The sequence below is a fragment of the Dromiciops gliroides genome, chromosome 1 (genome assembly GCF_019393635.1).
Source record: "Dromiciops gliroides isolate mDroGli1 chromosome 1, mDroGli1.pri, whole genome shotgun sequence".
In the NCBI taxonomy this organism is placed as follows: Eukaryota; Metazoa; Chordata; class Mammalia; order Microbiotheria; family Microbiotheriidae; genus Dromiciops; species Dromiciops gliroides.
In genome coordinates this window covers 335858519-335877384 of record NC_057861.1, presented here as the reverse complement: position 1 = coordinate 335877384, position 18866 = coordinate 335858519, and the positions used below count along the sequence as shown (strand labels likewise).

Genomic DNA, 18866 nt, shown 5'->3' with positions numbered 1-18866 from the left:
TAAAAAAAAACAAACGAAAAAGCCCCCCAATTATATCAACATCAACTTGATAGTATTTGGATGTCCTTTTATGAGTGATTACAAAGTCTCTTAGAATATCCAGTTAAGACAGACTACTTGAGAAGTGAGTGGACTTCCATCACTCCTCCCCTCCCTCCCCCCCCCCAATAGTTTAGCTTTTCTGAAAAATGCTTGTCTCAGGGCACCAGCTGTGCACGCAGGAAGGGAGGCTATCTGTATCCAAGGACCACATATGGCGACTGTCGCCAGCTGGGGGAAATTAGCTTTACATGACTCAGAATGGATATTAAGCAAAAGCAGTAGTTTGGAGGCAGTTGGCTACTCAAATGAAAAACAATAAGTGATAAGGCAAATGGTATTGTGTCAAGTTAGCCCTATCTGCAAAGCACACAGACTAGCAATTGGGGCTATATGCCAGTTGACTAAAATCTGTCTGGGTTTGTAATGCTAGATTAGAGAATGCTATTTGAATTTTTTTCTTGTTTTCCCAGATCCGTTCTTGACTTTCTGGACTTCAACATGATGCTTCAGCTATAGTCTCACCCTGGTATTACCGTTAGTGTCTGAGGGCCTCCACATCCTGGAATACCCCTCCAACAAGCAGGTCCCTATCTCTTATTTGTGAGTTATTCCTGGGGCCTCCATTTTGACAAGAGGTCCAGGCTGGCCAGCCTTCATTCCCTTCCTGCTTCTGTTCCTGACTTTCCAGACTTCAACACCATGGCCCTTCATCAAATACTTTATTCATTTCCTGCTTTTCAGCTCCCTTTAATGTGTTATCTTCCACAATTAGAATATAAGCTTTTTGAGGGCAGGGGCTTTTTTACTTTTGCTTACATCTGTTACCCTCAGCATTTAGCACAGTGCCTAGAACACAATAAGTAGTTCATAAACACTTGTTTATTAACAAATGTAAACATTTTAAGATGCAAAAAACAGAAAAAGGATTATATATGAAAATGTGAACTTTTGCTTCTTAGTTTTTTTCCAGTATATATTGCATTTAATCAGGAAGTCACAAAAACCCCTAATTTTCTGTCCTCTGTGAGTTTCCTTCTTTTGTGTATTTTAAAATATTTCATTGAAGTTCTTTGCTTTAAAAAAAAATCTACCCCTCTCCACCAATTAGAAGCTCCCCTTGTAATAAATAGATTCAATTAAAAAAACAAATAAACACACTTGCTATTTTTGGAAATATGCACCTCATTCTGTATCGGCTCCCTGATAATAGGTGGGAGGCACATTTCATCATCAATCTACTGTAGTTATAATTTATCACTGCAGTGATCAAAGTTTTGAAGACTTTCAAAGTTGTTTTTCCTTATATTATTATTTTGGTCATTGTGTAAATTATTCTCTTGGTTTTGCTCATTTAACTTGGCATCAGATCACAAAAGTATTCCTAGGCCAGTTTCGCTAAATTAGTCATTTATTATTTCTAATGAATGTAATGCTCCACTAAATACCTATACTGGATTTGTTCAGGCCTGTCTATTTGATGGGCAGCCACTTTGTTTATAGTTCTTTGATACAACAAAAAGACCTCCTATAAATAATTTTGTACGAATAGATCCTTTGCCTCAATCTTTGACCTTTCTGTTATAGGCAGTGGTCCCACATGGTCAAATGATATGCACAGTTTTGGAATTTTTGTATATAGCTCCACATTGCTTTCTAGAATGGTTGGACAAGAATTCTAATAATAAATATTTGGCATTTAATAAGAGCACTAAGGAAGGGCTCTACCATGATGAGTAGCTAACCTATGGTTGTATGTGAACAAGAGTCCCACCAGATGGGTAGGTATGGTTAAGTTGAGATCTACATTCCATTAAAAAACATACCAATTGGGGGCAGCTAGGTGGCGCAGTGGATAAAGCACCGGCCCCTGGATTCAGGAGGACCTGAGTTCAAATCTGGCCTCGGACACTTAACACGTACTAGCTGTGTGACCCTGGGCAAGTCACTTAACCCTCATTGCCCCGTAAAAAACAAAAAAACAAAAAACAAAAAACAAAAAACATACCAATTGAGGAGATAACAGGTCTGTTTGAATTCTTAAGCAGTCAGGACAGTATCAGCTCTATTTTAGTCTATTCTGCTTGCAAATTCACAAAGAACAGAATTTGTTTCTCTTGTGTTTTTGTAACCCTGGTGCCTAGCAATATGCTTTGAACAAAGAAGATGTTTAATAAATTCTTATTGAATTGAAATAAATGAAGGAGTAGCTGCTAATTGAAAGATTCCCTCCTTTTAGGAGGGGAATATGAATGAAGGAACTGGCTGAATTGGTTTCATCTTCATGTGCCCCAGAGATACAAGAAATGTCCTTTTATTTTTTATTTTTTATTTTTAGTGAGGCAATTGGGGTTAAGTGACTTGTCCATGGTGACACAGCTAGTAAGTGTTAAGTGTCTGAAGCCGTATTTGAACTCGGGTCTCCTGACTCCAGGGCCGGTGCTCTATCCCCTGCGCCACCTAGCTGACCCAGAAATGTCCTTTTATGAGGCATCTGGCCATCTTAGTGCAAGGAATAAAGCACATGCGATAGACCACCATGAAGATACTTGTATCTTATTATGATGACATCTGTTGCAGCAGATTAAGAAGTCAAGAAATTCTATGACAAGCTTGGTCACAGAATTATAGTATTTCAGAGTTGGAAGAGAACTCATTAGCCATTTAGTTCAACCCATACCTGAAACAGGATCTGATCTGCTACATACCTAATAAGTATTCACATGGTGTTTGGTTGAAGCCCTTCAATTAAGGAAAACCTGCTAGTTCTTGAGGTAGCCTGTTCCAGTTGTGGATAATTCCAATTGCTAGGAAGTACTCTTAATAGCAAGATTAAGCTTGCCTCTTTTTAACTTCTACCCAATGATTCTAGTTCTGCTCTCTTACGGTCAAACAAATCAATTTCTTATCCTTCTTCCAGTTGATAGCCTTTCAGACACTGGAAGACACCTATCATATTCCTTTCTTCAATAGAATAAATGCATCCATTTTCTTCAATCCATCCCTGTATGACCCAAACCTGAAGCCCTTCACCATCCTTGTTATCCTTCTCTGTCTGGATGCTCTTCTCTCACCCTTTGCTTTCCTTTATTGCTCATTCTCTGACTCCCTCTCCTTTGATAGAGGTTTTGCTAGGGGCTGTATGTCAAAGAGTCTCTGCTTCCTCCCATGATAGGCAAAGCAGATTTATTCTCTGTCCTATGTGACTTCTGGGGTGGGGAGGGGACAGAACTAGTCACAACTGGATGCTAGGCACTTTTCCTCAGGCTAAGGAGAGCAGCACACTGTCATACATATGTGTCCCATACTTGTTCCCTCTGTTTCTAAGTTCACGTGTCCCTTTATCCTCAGTTTTCTGGCCCAGCAGTACAAAGTTCCATCATGAAATTGCAGCCTTAGTAAATCTCTATTGTTTGGATCTCTGTGGCACTGGGTTCTAGTGGAGGTTTGTGGGAGAAGAGGTAGGTCGTACTGAGCAAACATGCATTAGGGGTTTAAGGGCTTATTGGCCTCTGTTGTTATTTCATCATTTTTACCTTGTTTGCATTTTTTTGTGTCCCAGATCATGGAGATGGATGAGATTGCTTTATCTGTGACCCTTAACTCCTCTTTTAGAGAGATTCAAGAGGCCATGAGAATTGGAGAAGATATCTAATTTTCAATCTTGTTGGTCATGGGACCCCACAAAAAACCCCACAGTCATCTCCTAATGGTCAAACTGATGGCCTTTTCTCAGTCCTCATGTTCTCAACTTGTCTGTTGGCCAGTTATTAGAACACAGAGTATATGGGGGGTGGGAAGGAGTTAAGATGGAAGTAAGATGACTGGAAAGGTAGAAAGAAAGCCAAGTTATGAAAAGCTTTAAAAGGCAAACAAAGGCTTTTACATTTGATCCTGGAGGTAACAGGGAGCCATTGAGGTTTACTGAATAGGGGAGTGACATAGTTATAGCTGCACTTTAGGAAAATGACCTTGATAGCTAAGTGGAGGATAGACCAGAGCGGAGAGACATCAACTTTTCTAGGGACAACTTGGTAGGGATATCAACTTCAAGCAAAGGTTACCATGGTTCCCTCCTGCAAACTTATGGGAGGGTATGACAAGAGGTGCACAGGTTGGGAAGGTATGAATGGGGTTTCATTTGCCTCAGCAGAGGGAGGGAACATTCAACTCTACTGAGATCACAGATCCACCTGAATATTTTGAGTTAAGCCCTCCTGATAGAGCAAGACACATATGAATGGAAAAGGAGGTGGGTCAACAGTGTAACAAGAGGGATAACCAATGGATAGTCAATGGACGTTATTGGCATTATCCATACAATGTCAAGGGGTCTTGAGGAGGGGTTGCAGAATGAGTGGACCCCACTGTAGAGGATTTATGAGTAGATCCTTTGTGGAAGATGTGTGTGTGTGTGTGTGTGTGTGTGTGTGTGTGTGTGTGTATAGCACAATGACTTATTAAGCACCTACTATGTACCAAGAATTATACTAAGCACTTTACAAATATTTTCTCATTTGATCCTCTCAATAATCCTGGAAAGCAGGTGTTATTATCTCCATTTTATAGATAAAGAAATTAACAGAGACCTGTTCACACAGCTAGTAAGTGTCTGAGGCTGGAATTGAATTTATATCTTTTTTTACTCCAGGACCAGCAGTCATTACTTGTATAGGAACTCTGTACTTCAGGGTAAATAATAATAATAGATAGTAACAACAACAACTAGCACTTATATAGCACTTTAAGGTGTGCAAAGCAATTTCCAAATAGCTCATTTTGTTCTCATAACAACTCTAGGAAGTAGGTTATTATCCTCATTTTAGAGATGAGGAAATTGAGGATGGAAGTGGTTGAATGACTTTCCCAGGATCACAAAGCTGCTAAGTATCTGAGGCTAGATTTTAATTCAGGTCTTCCTGACTCCAGGTCCAGAACTCTTTTCCCTGTTCTACCTACCTGCCTCAAAGAGTCCCAAAGAAATGGAAGAAGAACTTAAGGTAAAGGGAAAGAAAGAAATCCTGCAAGGTAGAGGAATGACTTGGTGCAGAGAAACCTAAAAACCCCATCATTTTCTCATGTCTGACACTGGCTAGACTCTAACTGCCATCCTAATCAATACAAATCAACCTAGTATTGCTCCCTTAATTCACTGTCACAAAATTATAGTTTATAGCAAAGAAGCGGTGCATATGTGTTGATACAGAGTGTTTCTGTACATGTGGTATGGCTGAGGATGAAATTCAGGCTGCAGCTTTTTGGAATAAGATAATCATTTTAATGTAAGATGAATTTATGCCTAGAAGAGACCTAAGCTGGCATCCATTCCTCTCCCACTATTTCTCCATCCCCATCTCCCTGCTTTTTTTCTTTAGTGAGGCAATTGGGGTTAAGTGACTTGCCCAGGGTCACACAGCTAGTAAGTATTAAGTGTCTGAGGTCAGATTTGAACTCAGGTTCTCCTGAATCCAGGGCTGGTGCTTTATGCACTGAGCCACCTAGACTACTGAAGTTAACAGTGTGTCAATGTGGTAAAAATAGTGGAATTTGGCAGACTGATTGGGATGGGCCACACCTGTCGTGTCCTGAGTGACATATGCTGCTGATGTCAGCAGGAGAAACCACTCTCCACAGGCAGTTTGAAGGACCTCCCCTTTTGGGGGAGGGAGAGTAAATGCTCACTGAGGGGAGCTCAGTCGCTTTTCCAGAGTCACTTTCTTTTTGGTGGTGTGAGCTGCAGGAGCTGGCGGAAATAGGTTTTTTTCCTGGCACTTTGTCCTGTGGGCCCCAACTACAAAGCTGTTTCCCATTGAAGCTACAGACCCCGGGTGGTGAGTTAACATACAAGCCCTGTTCTTTTGAATTTGCTGAACTGGAAGTGAGTTTGGGGATTGTATAGACTTAGGTTAGAGTTAGGGGGATTATCCATTTTTCTTTTTCCCTATTCCCTTGTCTTTGATTTTATTAATTTCACCTTTGCTGTTTATTTTGTTCCCATTAATAAAACCTCATTCATTTGTGGAAAAGAGGTTGTTAGGCTCCTTTCTTATTGGCCTGGGAGAAATATCTAAAAAGGCAGTTCAGAGGGGAGGGAGCTTTGGGCTTAGAGGTCCCTCATTATTTCCAGGACCCCAATATTATGGCAAGCCACTTAATTAACTCTCCCTATATCAAATTTGGCCCCAACATCCCAAAAGTTTTAGTGTGGTTTTAACCTTAAAACCACACTAAGATATTTGGACAGAATTCCTTAGTCCTAGAACTATTATTTTCTTAATGTAAGGTAAGATTACATTCTGTTGCCTCATAATATATTCCACTAATTCTTTCCTCCATCTTTTAAAAATGAATTGTTTTCACACTTCCCAGACCATGTACTTAGGAGGATGATTTTAAAATTTAATAGCTTAAGACTACATTAGGATTTTTGGGAAACTCTGTATTGCTCTCTAACAGAAGTCTAAACATGACCTTGATTCATGAAATTTTTTATTGTTATTCCTTTCTGTGAATATTAGCAAATGTTAGCTCTTTAGCAGGAGCATACAAGCATATATACATTCTCAAACACTCACATGTAAAAGAGTTTTTCTTTCTAGAAACCTACACATAGCCAGAGGACAAGTCACAGGAACTTTATCTTCTCATAATTCAAGGACACTATTATTGGTATACATATCAGGACCTAAGGTACTATACTTTATGGAGCTGGTAAAGTATTTCCCTTCATCCACAATATAATGTGCAAAATGGCCTTCTCTATGTTTTTCAGCAATAAATTACAATGTAATGATGATGACCACAAATCACATTTTCCCCATATTTTGAGAGTTCTTTGGAGATGAAATATTTCAATAAACTAGAATTGTTTTTTATTTGTTTGTTTTATTGTTGTTTTAAGAGGCCTTGGGGGGGTGGGGGTGGGAGAAGGAAGGGGTATCATTCTAATAAAACAAAGCAGAATCACAGATGTTTGTGTCTTTTTTTTAAGCCACAAAAGAAAAATACAAGACCAATGACTTCTCCCAAGGGCTGTTCTGGTTCACTTTTATGTCCTTTTCTTTTTGTTTCTTTTCTCTCTGGGATTACGTTCATAATAAATGAATAAAATATGAATAAGAGACTCTTTAAATAATTTGTCTTTTGAGAGTCACACAAGGTTTCCTGGAATAGTGAGCCATCTAATTATACTATATTTATCTTCATAGATATTCTTATAAATTCAGTAAGACCAGTATTTTTATTAAAATCTACATCAATTTCCCTTATTTTCTTCCATCCCAAGTTCTTTGTGTCTGGAGTTGAAACGCTTCATACCTATGACTGACTATAACGCTGGTCCAGGACTAATAATGGCTAATAAAGTAGCAAAAAGGAAGTTGGGTCCCCTTGAGGAATACATAAAGAGAATGTCCACAAGCAGGAGAATTTGCTAAGGGAAGTGAATCAAGTGATATCCAAAACCCCCATAGGTTTATCAAGTGAAAAGTCCAAACATACTTTGTTCCCCATACTCTATCTTTTAGCATAATGAATCCTGATGGGGTGGTTGGTAAAAAGTTCCTGTGGTGAATTCCCAAGGTATGAATAGGTCTTTATTTTCACCAGTGGATGGAGAATATTCACATTAATGAGGTCACAGATGCATTTGAAGATTTTGAGTTGAGACCTCATGATATAGGCAGAGATTGGTGAATGGAGAAGGATGTGGGCACATAACAGAACAAGAAAGACAGATAATCAATGGTCTGTGGATTTGCTCCATTGGCATCCATAAAATGCCATAAGTTGGAGTGTGTCCAGAGGAGGGCTACCACCAGTGAAAGGAATGGAGATCATGCCATACAGATAATAATAACAACAACAACAGCAAGCATCTATATAATACTTTGGGGAGCTAAGTGGCATGGTAGATAAGAGTGCTGGGCCTGGAATCAGGAACACTCATTTTTCCTGAGTTCAAATATGGCCTCAGACTTACACACTATATGATCCTGGGCAATTCACTTAACTGTGTTTGCCTCAGTTTCCTCATCTGTAAAATGATCTGGAGGGGCAGCTAGGTGGCACAGTGGATAAAGTACCGGCCCTGGATTCAGGAGGACCCGAGTTCAAATCCAGCCTCAGATACTTGACACTTACTAGCTGTGTGACCCTGGGCAAGTCACTTAACCCTCTTTGCCCCGCAAAAAAAAACCAAAACAACCAAACCCCCCCCCCACCATCACCCCCAAAAACCAACCAAACAAAAGCAAAAAAACAAAAACAAAATGATCTGGAGAAGGAAATGGCAAACCACTCCAGTATCTTTGTCAAGAGTTGGACAGATAGAACAATAACAAAACATATAATGTTTTAAGGTTTACAAAGTGCTTTAAATATGTTGCTTCATTTTATCCTCACAACAATGCCTGTGAAATAGTTTTTATTTTTATTATTGCTATGATTATCCCCATTTTACACATGAGGAAACTGAGGCTGAGAGATAGCAATTGACTTGTCCAGGGTCAAACAGTGAGTGTTTGAGGCAGAATTCGAACTCAGGTATTTTTAAGGCAAGGAATTTGAAGGAAAACAGAATTAAGGGTGAATGTGATTAGTTAGTGGTCTTTATGTATCTGGGGAGTTATCATGCTAGAATTGTCTTGCTTGGTTCCAACATAAAGTAGAAGTACTAATTTCATTTCAATGTAAAGAAAAGCTGCCCAATATTTATAGCTGTCAAGAAGTATAACAGACTGCCTCAGGGAGTAGTCATTTCCCCATTACTGGTGATTTTCAAATGGAAGTTGGATGACTATTTGTCAGAGATATAATAAAGGAGATTCTTAGGCAGGTGGAGGTTAGAATAGATGGCCTGTGAAATCCCTTCAGAATCTGAAACTGTAAGATACTGTGATAAAGTAAGCTCTTAAATATCTGTATAGAACTGGATGTAATTTTAAAGATCAAAATGTGATTTTCTACCCCCCATACTTTTCCCACTGTTTATTTCCCCCATTCTTCTCCAGTTTATTTATTGTGACTCAGAAACCAGCCTTGGAGTTTTTCTATTGAATGTGAACAATAACACTTGGCCTGTATTCCACTGGTAACCTTGGAAACAAATCACTGAGTAGAGCAGCTCTGCTCAAGTGCCCCAGAAACAGAACAGTCCAGGGTAATGTTTCCTATCTCCCAAAACACTGAAAATCAGTAAAATGTCTAAATTCGCCACCATGGTATGTTCAGCCCTCAAGTCTTAGCATTGTAGTCCTGGGGAGACTTTGGTAGGAGGAATCAGGAACTGGGGAGAGGGAGCCAGCCAACAGTTCAAAGATCAGGATGCTAAGAAAGGAAGGAGTCAGTTTAAAAAAAAAATTCATAAGTTTCAAGACCTAAGAACGTTTTGTGGTAAGACTTGTTGACTGGCAAAAATTTCCCTTAGGCTGAAACTAGTTCAAGAATGAGGGATGGGGTCACATAGGGTTGGGAGTCTAGAGACTAAGGTTATAATTTCATCTCGTCCCATTCACTGAGCTGTGTGACCTTGGGAAAGTCACTTACCCTTTCACTTGGCCTCACTTTCCTCACCTATAAAATGAGGAGTTTGGACTACATGACCTCTTAGGTTCTTTACTAATGGTTTCTGTTTTTTAATATCATCCCGACTCATCTAATTTACTAGGTGGTTGTACTGATGAAATGATAACAAATGTGAAAATGACTGATGAAGTAAGAAAGAACTATGAAGAAACCGCCACCACCACCAACAGATGGAATCATAAAATCTCAACAATGGAAGGGACCTCAATGGTCACATGGTCCAAATTATACCTGAAAAAGGGTCCCTTTTATAACAAGCAAGACTTGCCTTTGCTTTAAAATTTCAAGTGGGGAGACCCTGCTCTCTCTGGAGACAGCCCTTTGGAATGGCTCTAGTTCTAAGCCAGGTTTTCCTTACATCAAGTCCCAAATTATTTCTTTATAACTTCCAACCTTTGATCATAGCTTTGCTCTACTGGGCAAAGCAAAACTATTAAATTCTCCATCCCCATGGTAGCCTTTCAAGGACTCAAACAGCAACCCTATATCCTTTAAGGCTCTTCTCTAGACAAAACAGCTCCAGTTACTTCCAAAGATTCTTATATGGCATTAATTCCAAACCTTTCATTATCCTGGTTGCTCACCTCTGGATACTTTCTCATTTATCAATGTCCTTCTTAAAATGCAAAACTCAGAATGGAGCACAGTGGCCTGACCAGGGTACAACTCCATGGTCCTTGTACCATTCCTCTCTTAATGGAGGGTAAAATTGCATTCTGTTGCCTCAAATATATTCCACTAAACTCTCTCTGCGTCTTTTTCCACCTTTGATTTTTTTACTGTAATATTTTATTGTTTCCAATTACGTGGAGGGTAAAATTGCATTCCGTTGCCTCAAATATATTCCACTAAACTCTCTCTGCGTCTTTTTCCATCTTTGATTTTTTTACTGTAATATTTTATTGTTTCCAATTACATGTAAAACAATTTTTTTAAAGTGGGGCAATGAGGGTTAAGTGACTTGCCCAGGGTCACACAGCTAGTAAGTGTCAAGTGTCTGAGGCCAGATTTGAACCCAGGTCTTCTTGAATCCATGGCCAGTGCTTTATCCACTATGTTACCTAGCTGCCCTGTAAAACAATTTTTAACCCTTGATTCTTATAATTTTTGGTTCCGAATTTTCTCGTTCTCCTTTTGTACTCCCCTCATTGAGAAGGCAAGCCATTCTATAAGGGTTATACATGTTCTCGGAATAATTTTTTTTTTTTTTGGTGATGCAATTGGGGTTAAGTGACTTGCCTAGGGTCACATAGCTAGTAAGTATGAAGTGTCTGAGGCCAGATTTGAACTCAGGTCTTCCTGACTCCAGGGCTGGTGCTCTATCCACTATGCCACCTAGCTGTCCCTCTCTGCATAATTTTAAAATGAATTATTGCTTAGTCACACTTCTCTCACCTGGTGCTTTTAATGTTAGATTTTTTTTTACCCATATAAAACTTTTCTTTTATCCCAATTAGGCTGTACCTTATTAGATTAGACCAAATAACCTCTCAAGATCTTTTTGGATCTTGACTGTCACCCAGGGTCATAGCTATCCTGTCCAGCTTTGTGTCATTTGCAAGTATGATAAAGATGCTATCTATGTCTTTAATCAATTGATAATAAAAATGTTAAACAGCACAGGGCCAAGAACAGATCTATGCACTCTGGTGGAGACTTCCTTTCAAGATGACAGTCAACCAAGGCTAAATTTGATCAGCCATTTGAGCCGTTCAATATTCCAAGGAAGGAGCAAAAAACCCTCTTTTGTGAGTTGCCTTGAAGTATCAGAGTTTTAAAATAAATAAGTCCCAGATTTTTTAGTTTTTGCATCAACCTCACCCTGATGGAACTTTCAGTTTCTCAGAGCAAATGAACAGCATTTTTGACGCTCCAACTAGACCTCATGTTTTTCACCACCACAGAACTTTCTGAGCAGCTGTTTGTTTTTCTTTCAGTCACTACTAAAAACAAAGGTTATCCTAGTGACCACTGATGAAATCAAATGCCATGAAATCTTTGCAATAATTTCTGGAACTCTTTCTCTCTTTCCAGCAACTAGTGGACAAAGTTGGCATGATACCAAGAGGAAAATTCTTTGGCTCTATTTTATTATTTAAAAAAAAAACTTGATTTGGAACAAATACAATATCTTTTTGGTCTCTCATTCCAATTCTTTACATTTCACTCCAGTCAAAATATCAGTGATATCCTCTCTACCTGCCTCCTCTAGAATTCCTTTAATACTATTTTCCTTAGAGCACAGCATAAGCTTTACCAGCTAAACTGCGGAGTCTCATTAATTCTGAAGGCAAAACAAAGGCTTTTAAAACAACAACAAAGAACAACAAAGGATGAGGGCAACGAACATACCTGTAATGTTGTGAAAGCTCTGAAGAGAGCAGGAACAGGTTGGTATTTCCGTGCGTCCACTAAGATGACTAGTCCCAAATCTCGTACTTCCTTCCTGTAAAAAGAAAAGCAGGTTGGGTGTATTTAAAATTTCTTAGCAAGAAATTTTATTGCTAACATTTCAACAAGACTAAGATGATCTCTTTGATCATTCGTGGCTCTAAAATTTAGTGATTCTACTGATTTCTGGATACTCAAGGCCTTCTCTTTCCTTTTTCTTTCCCAAGAAATAAAATTATGCTCGTTAGAAACAATTATTATTCAGGTTTGATCGCTAAATTCTGTCAAGTCACTGATTCTAGGGCAAGCTGAGGCCTTTTATTACATTGATGATTAACAACATTGCTTTGGTTATTCTTAAACATTTTTTATCCATCACTACAAACATACTTAGCACTATCAAATAAATTAAATTATGAAACAAAAAAGCAAAGACTTGTCTTTAGGTTTTTCAAAACAATATATCAACTGAGGTAATATTTTAAAAGCATTTTGAAAACGTTAATACATTAATGTTAGGTATTATTATCAGCATTAATCAAAAAGCATTTATTAAGAGCTTAGTATGTGCCATGAATTATTATTTATCAATGGATAGAAAAGTTTGTCCTGGTGGGGCTGAGAAAGATCTTAGCAAGATCTAAGCTTTACTCACTGATTTTTCTGGAGGCATGGAAGATAATAGAAAATAATGCCCTGAGATATATTTGTAAAGACCTTGGGGACAAAAGGGATCAACTCTCAATCAACAGATATCTCTCCAACAAGTTTCTGGGGGAGAGAGAGGACAGGATGTCTAGCCCTGTTCTATTTTTCTCTTTTTATTGCTGTCACTATACCTTGAATGATCTCCTGAATATCCTTTCTTCCAGGTTCAAATAAAACTTTATGACTTCATAACTACTAGGGAAAATCTGGCATAAAAATATAACATTTAAAAAATATTTATGGAGTAAAATATTGACAAGTTCTAGAGCAGAGGAATCTTATTCAAAGATTTCCCTAATCAACATCCTTGGGCAAACTGGTCTTCATTCTCATTAGGATAAATAGTAGAAAGATTTGAGGCTGTATAGCACATGGTGAGCTCCTTGTAGGCTGGGAGAATTTGGTTTTTGTCTTTGTATCTCTAGCACCTAACATAATGTCTGGAAAATAGTAGGCACCTTACAAGTATGTGTGGAAATGAACTGAATTAGACAAGACTGTGTTCAAGAACTGTGTTCAAATTGACCATTGTTTTAAAAGATGTGAAACACTGGCTGTAAAGACAATGTCGCTCAACAATTATTTCTTAAGAGCCTATCGAAAGCATGTTTTCTATGATGTTCTGGAGGGCAGAGCTAGGACTAATGGGTAGAAATTACAAGTACAAAAACTTTTTAACATTTGTTGTTGTTCAGTTGTGCAGTCATGTCCAATTCTTCATGACTCCATATGACCCCATGGACTATAGCATGCCCATACTGTCCATGGAGTTTTCTTGGGAAAGATACTGGAGTGATTTACCATTTCCTTCTCCAGTGGATTAAGAGGTTAAGTGACTTGCCTAGGGTTATGCAGCTATTAAGTGTTTGAGTCTGGATTTGAATTCCGGTCTTCCTGACTTCAGGCCCAGTGCTCTTTCTACTAAGTCTCCTTTTAACAATTAGAGTTCTCCAATAATAGAATAGGCACAGTGAGCACACTCTCCTTTACTTGAAGTCTGTGAACAATGACTTGATGGCCATACTTTTGTGATCTTGCAAAAGGATTCATGATTTGGATGAAAAATTGGGTCCACTTCTCTGATTTAATGGTATATCAACAAACCAGCAAGTAACTTTTTTTGGGGGGGGCAGGGCAATGGGGACTAAGTGACTTGCCCAGGGTCACACAGCTAGTAAGTGTCAAGTGTCTGAGACTAGATTTGAACTTGGGTCCTCCTGAATCCAGGGCTGGTGCTTTATCCACTGAGCCACCTAGCTGCCCCCAAGCAAGCAACATTTTAAAGACATCCAGGATATTTGAAAGAAAATGTATCAGAACATTGCTCTATTTAAAAGGAAAAATGGAATTTGTCTTCAGATTATAGCTTCTCATAGTAGAGACACCAATTATCTAATGAGCATCTTTCTAGCTGGGGAATAAACAATTTATTTTATTTGCTTTAGATAAATTTAGTGTTTTGATGACCTGTTCTGAGTAATGAAAAGATTTGTTGAATGTCATTTTAGTAATAAGAACAGTGAATTCAATAAAAGTATCAATTATATAAGGGTGGATTTTCCGAGTTATGAACTAAGTGTTTCAGTCTCTGATTCACTAATTAATTTTGCAGAAATGCAGCCATGTTGTATTGTTCTGGAGGTCACTCACTTCATTCCAATTTTGAAAGAAAGAGGCAGCTGAGCCTAAAGCATCAAAGCCACTGCTGTAGTCAATACCTCCTTAGCCCCATGTCTATATCTATATGTTTATATCTGTACCTATAAACACATCATAGTAACTGATATTCATAGCTATGAGGTGGAGCTGTCCCAAAGTGGAAGGGCCTCCCTCAGAAGAGAGTGGGTTTCATCCCAGTGGAAATCTTCCAGCGCAATCAATTACTTGATATTTTGTAGAGGGGATCCTTTTTCAGGTATGGGTTGTACTTGATTGCTTCTGAAGTCTCTTCCAACTCAGATATTACCTGAAAATATTGCAATGCTCCTAGAGGAAGATGCGTAGGATGGTAAAACATCAGGAAACCATGTCATATGAGGACTGCTTGAAGAAACTAGACAGAAGTTTTCACTTCTAGAGAAGAGAAGTCTTTGGGAAGACAGGAAGCTCTTTTTGACTATTTTAAGAGTTGACTTTTTTTTTTTTTTTTTAGTGAGGCAATTGGGGTTAAGTGACCTGCCCAGGGTCACACAGCTAGTAAGTGTTAAGTGTCTGAGGCCTGATTTGAACTCAGGTCCTCCTGACTCCAGGGCCGGTGCTCTATCCACTGTGCCACCTAGCTGCCCCAAGAGTTGACTTTTGATGGAGATATTAAAGTTATTCTGTGTAAATCAATTCATTGTATGTAAATCACTGTTCCTGGAATAAGGACCTTGGAATGGGTAGAAAAGGGAGGGCATATAGACCAGTTTATTATGTGGATGGAGCTGCTGACAGAACAATCTTTAAGTTGCCTGTTTTTTTTTTGTTTCTGTTTTTGTCCAGACTTGTTATTTCATTTCTATACTGAGTTCCTGATGAAGAATTTCCCCTGCTGGTACAGATAGTCATGCACTCTGAGACTTTCATTATTAGAAATTGATCTGGGGACACCAAGAAGTTAAGTGACTTGGCCAGGGTTACAAAGCCATATTTGTCAGAGACGGGCCTTGAACCCAGGTCTTTCTGATAATGAGGCCATCTCTCTATCCACAATATCACACTGACTGTCAGACAGTCAGTTTTTCATCACTATGAGGTAACACTAAATGAAAATTAAGATTCCTCCTAACTTTAAAAACTTTAAGTACATGCACTTGTAGTTTATATACCTGGGCAATCTTTGAGATCATTTGCTAAGGCCAACTTAGAAACAGCACACATCTAGAAATCTTCTTTTGTGTTTCTCAGTATACTAGCAGGTTAGATTCTCCCATGGCCATGTAACACTATTTTATTCCCCTTTTACTTAAGAAAAGCTTTTAACCAAACTATAGATCAAATGTTTGACAGAGAGATCATGGTTTTAACTATAAGAAGACTTTTTTATGCTCCCAAGAAAATAAATTTAAAGTGTTCTGAAGAGGACGAGAGAGAGAGAGAGAGAGAGAGAGAGAGAGAGAGAGAGAGAAGAAATAAAAACCCAAACTTGGCATCTTAGAAAAGATGGTATTTGGAAGAATGCCCTAGAGTCTATGGAGCAATCTGGCACAAAGACTAGAAGACTTAGTAAAAAGTAGGCAGACAAAAGGGATCCCAGACAAAAGGGGGAAGTCATTTTGAAATATCAATCCATCACATAGTGTGGTTACAGGAAATCAATTAATCAACAAGCATTTATTAGGCATCTAATACATCCTAGGCACTGTTCTAGGTCCTGGGGATTTAAGAGTAAAACAATCTAGATGGAAAGGATTTAGAACAAATTGAGCATGGAATTTAGAGTCAAAGGACCTGGCTTTGATCTTTATTCTTTGTGTCATTCTGAGCAAATCACCCAACTTCTTAGCCTCGGTTTCCTTTATCTGTAAAATGAGGGAGTTGAACTTTCTAATGTTCTTTCCTTTTATGTAAATGTTCTATTCATTTTTTCCTCTTCTGGGGGGGGGTGTCTTTCTCTGGCTCAGCCTTCCTGGGATTGGATTTGGGTCAAGGTGACTGTGGGGTTGGGCTCCACTCCTGTCTCAGCACAGCAGCTCCCTCCTTCCAACCTTCCAAGCTGTCCTTGGTTAGAAGATGATTTCAGCACATTCTTCTGTGGGTTTTGCTGCTCCAGGAATTGTCCTATGGCATTATTTGGATGTTTTTTGGAACGATCGTGTCATGAGTTCGAGAGCTCACTGCCTTTCCCCCTCCATTTTAAAACTTAAATACAAAACAAGAAAAGGAAAAAAAAAGAACATTTCCATGTACACAGGAAAATACAAGAGAGGATTCAATGTAAAACAATAAATTTCCATTTCAAGATAGCCTATATAATAAATGCTACACATTGTTTTCAAAGCTGCCTAGTTTTTCTTTCCTTCATTCTAGGTTTTATTTTGTTCTCTCCTGTGCACTTTTAATTTTTCCCCTTCCCTTTCCCACCTCATCCACCCTAAAGAAGGCTACAATTAAATATGTGCATGTATATATGAAATAATATATGAAATATATATAATGTGTATATAAATACATATACACATATCTAAATATTTATATATATATCCATGTGTACACAAATATAGTCATACATATTCATAAATATACAGTCATTACATAAATGTAAGACCAAACTATGTATATTTCCACTTGTCATCTCTTTCTTAGAAAGTGGTTAGTATCTTCCTTCACATGTCTAAAGCTTTCCATGTTTTTATAAATCAACCAGCTTGTCATTTCCTACATTATAGTAGTATTACAGCACAATAACAACTTATCTGAGAATTGTCTATGAAAGTTTCCCCCCAGTTTTCTGCATTCCTTCTATTCTTGGCTACATTGGTTTTATTTATACAAGAATTTTTAAATTTAAAATAATCAAAATTATCCATTTTATACTTCAACAATGCTCTCATCTAATATTCTTTCTAGTTCTAAATCCTATCATCCTAAGAAGAAGGAATGTACCTTGACCCGGTTCATAATACTCTTGAAAGAGTGACAAAATGATATCTTAACTCACATCAAGTCTACATATTATTTTAAAAGAACAAGACAGAAAAGACTTATGACTATTTGGCTTCCATCCAAACCAAGATGGAAAGGACTTGAAAGTCAGCCAAAAATTGGATGGTCTACCAGTGAGTTGGGAAAATAGAAAGTATGTTAGGATTCTGCCCACAAAAACAAGTACTAAAGAAATATGAATGGAAAGAAACCAAAGATCCTTTACCTAGGGGAATGTGTATGTCTGACCTTCATGAATGTATACATATGTATATATTATAATGTATACACATATATAAACATGTCAGCCATGTATATATTACTTGGATAAGAATCATTAATAATAATAATTTTGGGTTTTGGCCAAAGAGCAACAAGATTTGTTTTGAAAGTCATCGGACCCAAAGCTGAGGTATTCAAGGGGTAAATAAAAGCTCCTATTGGTCTATTCTATCCATCTATAGTGAAAAAAATATTGATGCAGCTTGGCAAAGTGGATAGAGAGTGGGCCTTAGGGCAGGAAGACCTAAGTTCAAGTCTCACTTGGCATCTACTGGTATGCCACTGAGGACATTAAAACCTTGGGCAAACTGAAATGAAGAGGTTGGGTGAATTGAAGGAAGTTGGTAGATACTCATAAAGCCTGTAATTTCCAACTTTTTTTGGAGTTATGACTTACTGTGCTTATTTAAAAATTTTTCTGACTAGGTCTCACTATTCAAAAAGTGATATGAAATACTCTCAATATTTGAAATTATAGTGAATTAAAATTAATTTTGTTTAGAATTTAAAAAATAATTTCAGAATATTTCTTAAGGTAACCAGAAGAATCTCTGGGCAAAGATGGAAATGGGAACAGGGAATTAGGAATGTAATGGTAACTCTTTTTTTTTGTCTGTGTGTGTGTGGGGCAATGAGGATTAAGTGATTCGCCCAAGGTCACACAGCTAGTAAGTGTCAAGTGTCTGAGGTCGGATTTGAACTCAGTTCCTCCTGAATCCAGGGCCAGTACTCTATCCACTGTGCCATCTAGCTGCCCCCAATGGTGGCTCTTTTAATAGCAGGACTGGGACATTCTAGGTCTTCAAGTGATGAGCCTTCAGAAATTCTGGTTCAATACCATTCTTGAGGTTTAGGTGGCAGGAAGTATGAGTAGAGGAAGCCCTCTTTTATACTCTTTGTTCCCAGGAGACTTGACTGCATTCACAGATTAATAAGCTAGTTTTTATTACTGCACACAAAGCATATTATTATTGCCATCATAATCAACATTATTATTACTAATATAACCATTGTCGTTATCATTATTGTTATGCATGTTATCATTATTAATACTGTTACTGTTGTCCACACCTGTGACTTTATCAGTGTTAAGAATTCCAGATGTGGAAGCTACTTACACCAATGTAACCAATGTAACAAATTAATGAAATTCTTGAGATAGCAAAAACCACAGAGTATCTGTCAGAGGTAAGACTTGAACCCAGGTCTTCTAAGACCAATCTGCCATCTTCTAT

General features: G+C 38.1%; 1 protein-coding gene across 1 annotated transcript in view; it reads right to left on the bottom strand.

The window, feature by feature from the left end:
- Positions 1-18866, bottom strand: part of PLEKHG4B (pleckstrin homology and RhoGEF domain containing G4B) — a 220467-nt gene that overhangs the window by 67796 nt on the left and 133805 nt on the right. Inside the window, exon 6 of the mRNA XM_043979602.1 lies at positions 11977-12070. Within this exon, the coding sequence (XP_043835537.1) occupies positions 11977-12070 (94 nt within the window). The remainder of the gene's footprint in view (positions 1-11976; positions 12071-18866) is intronic.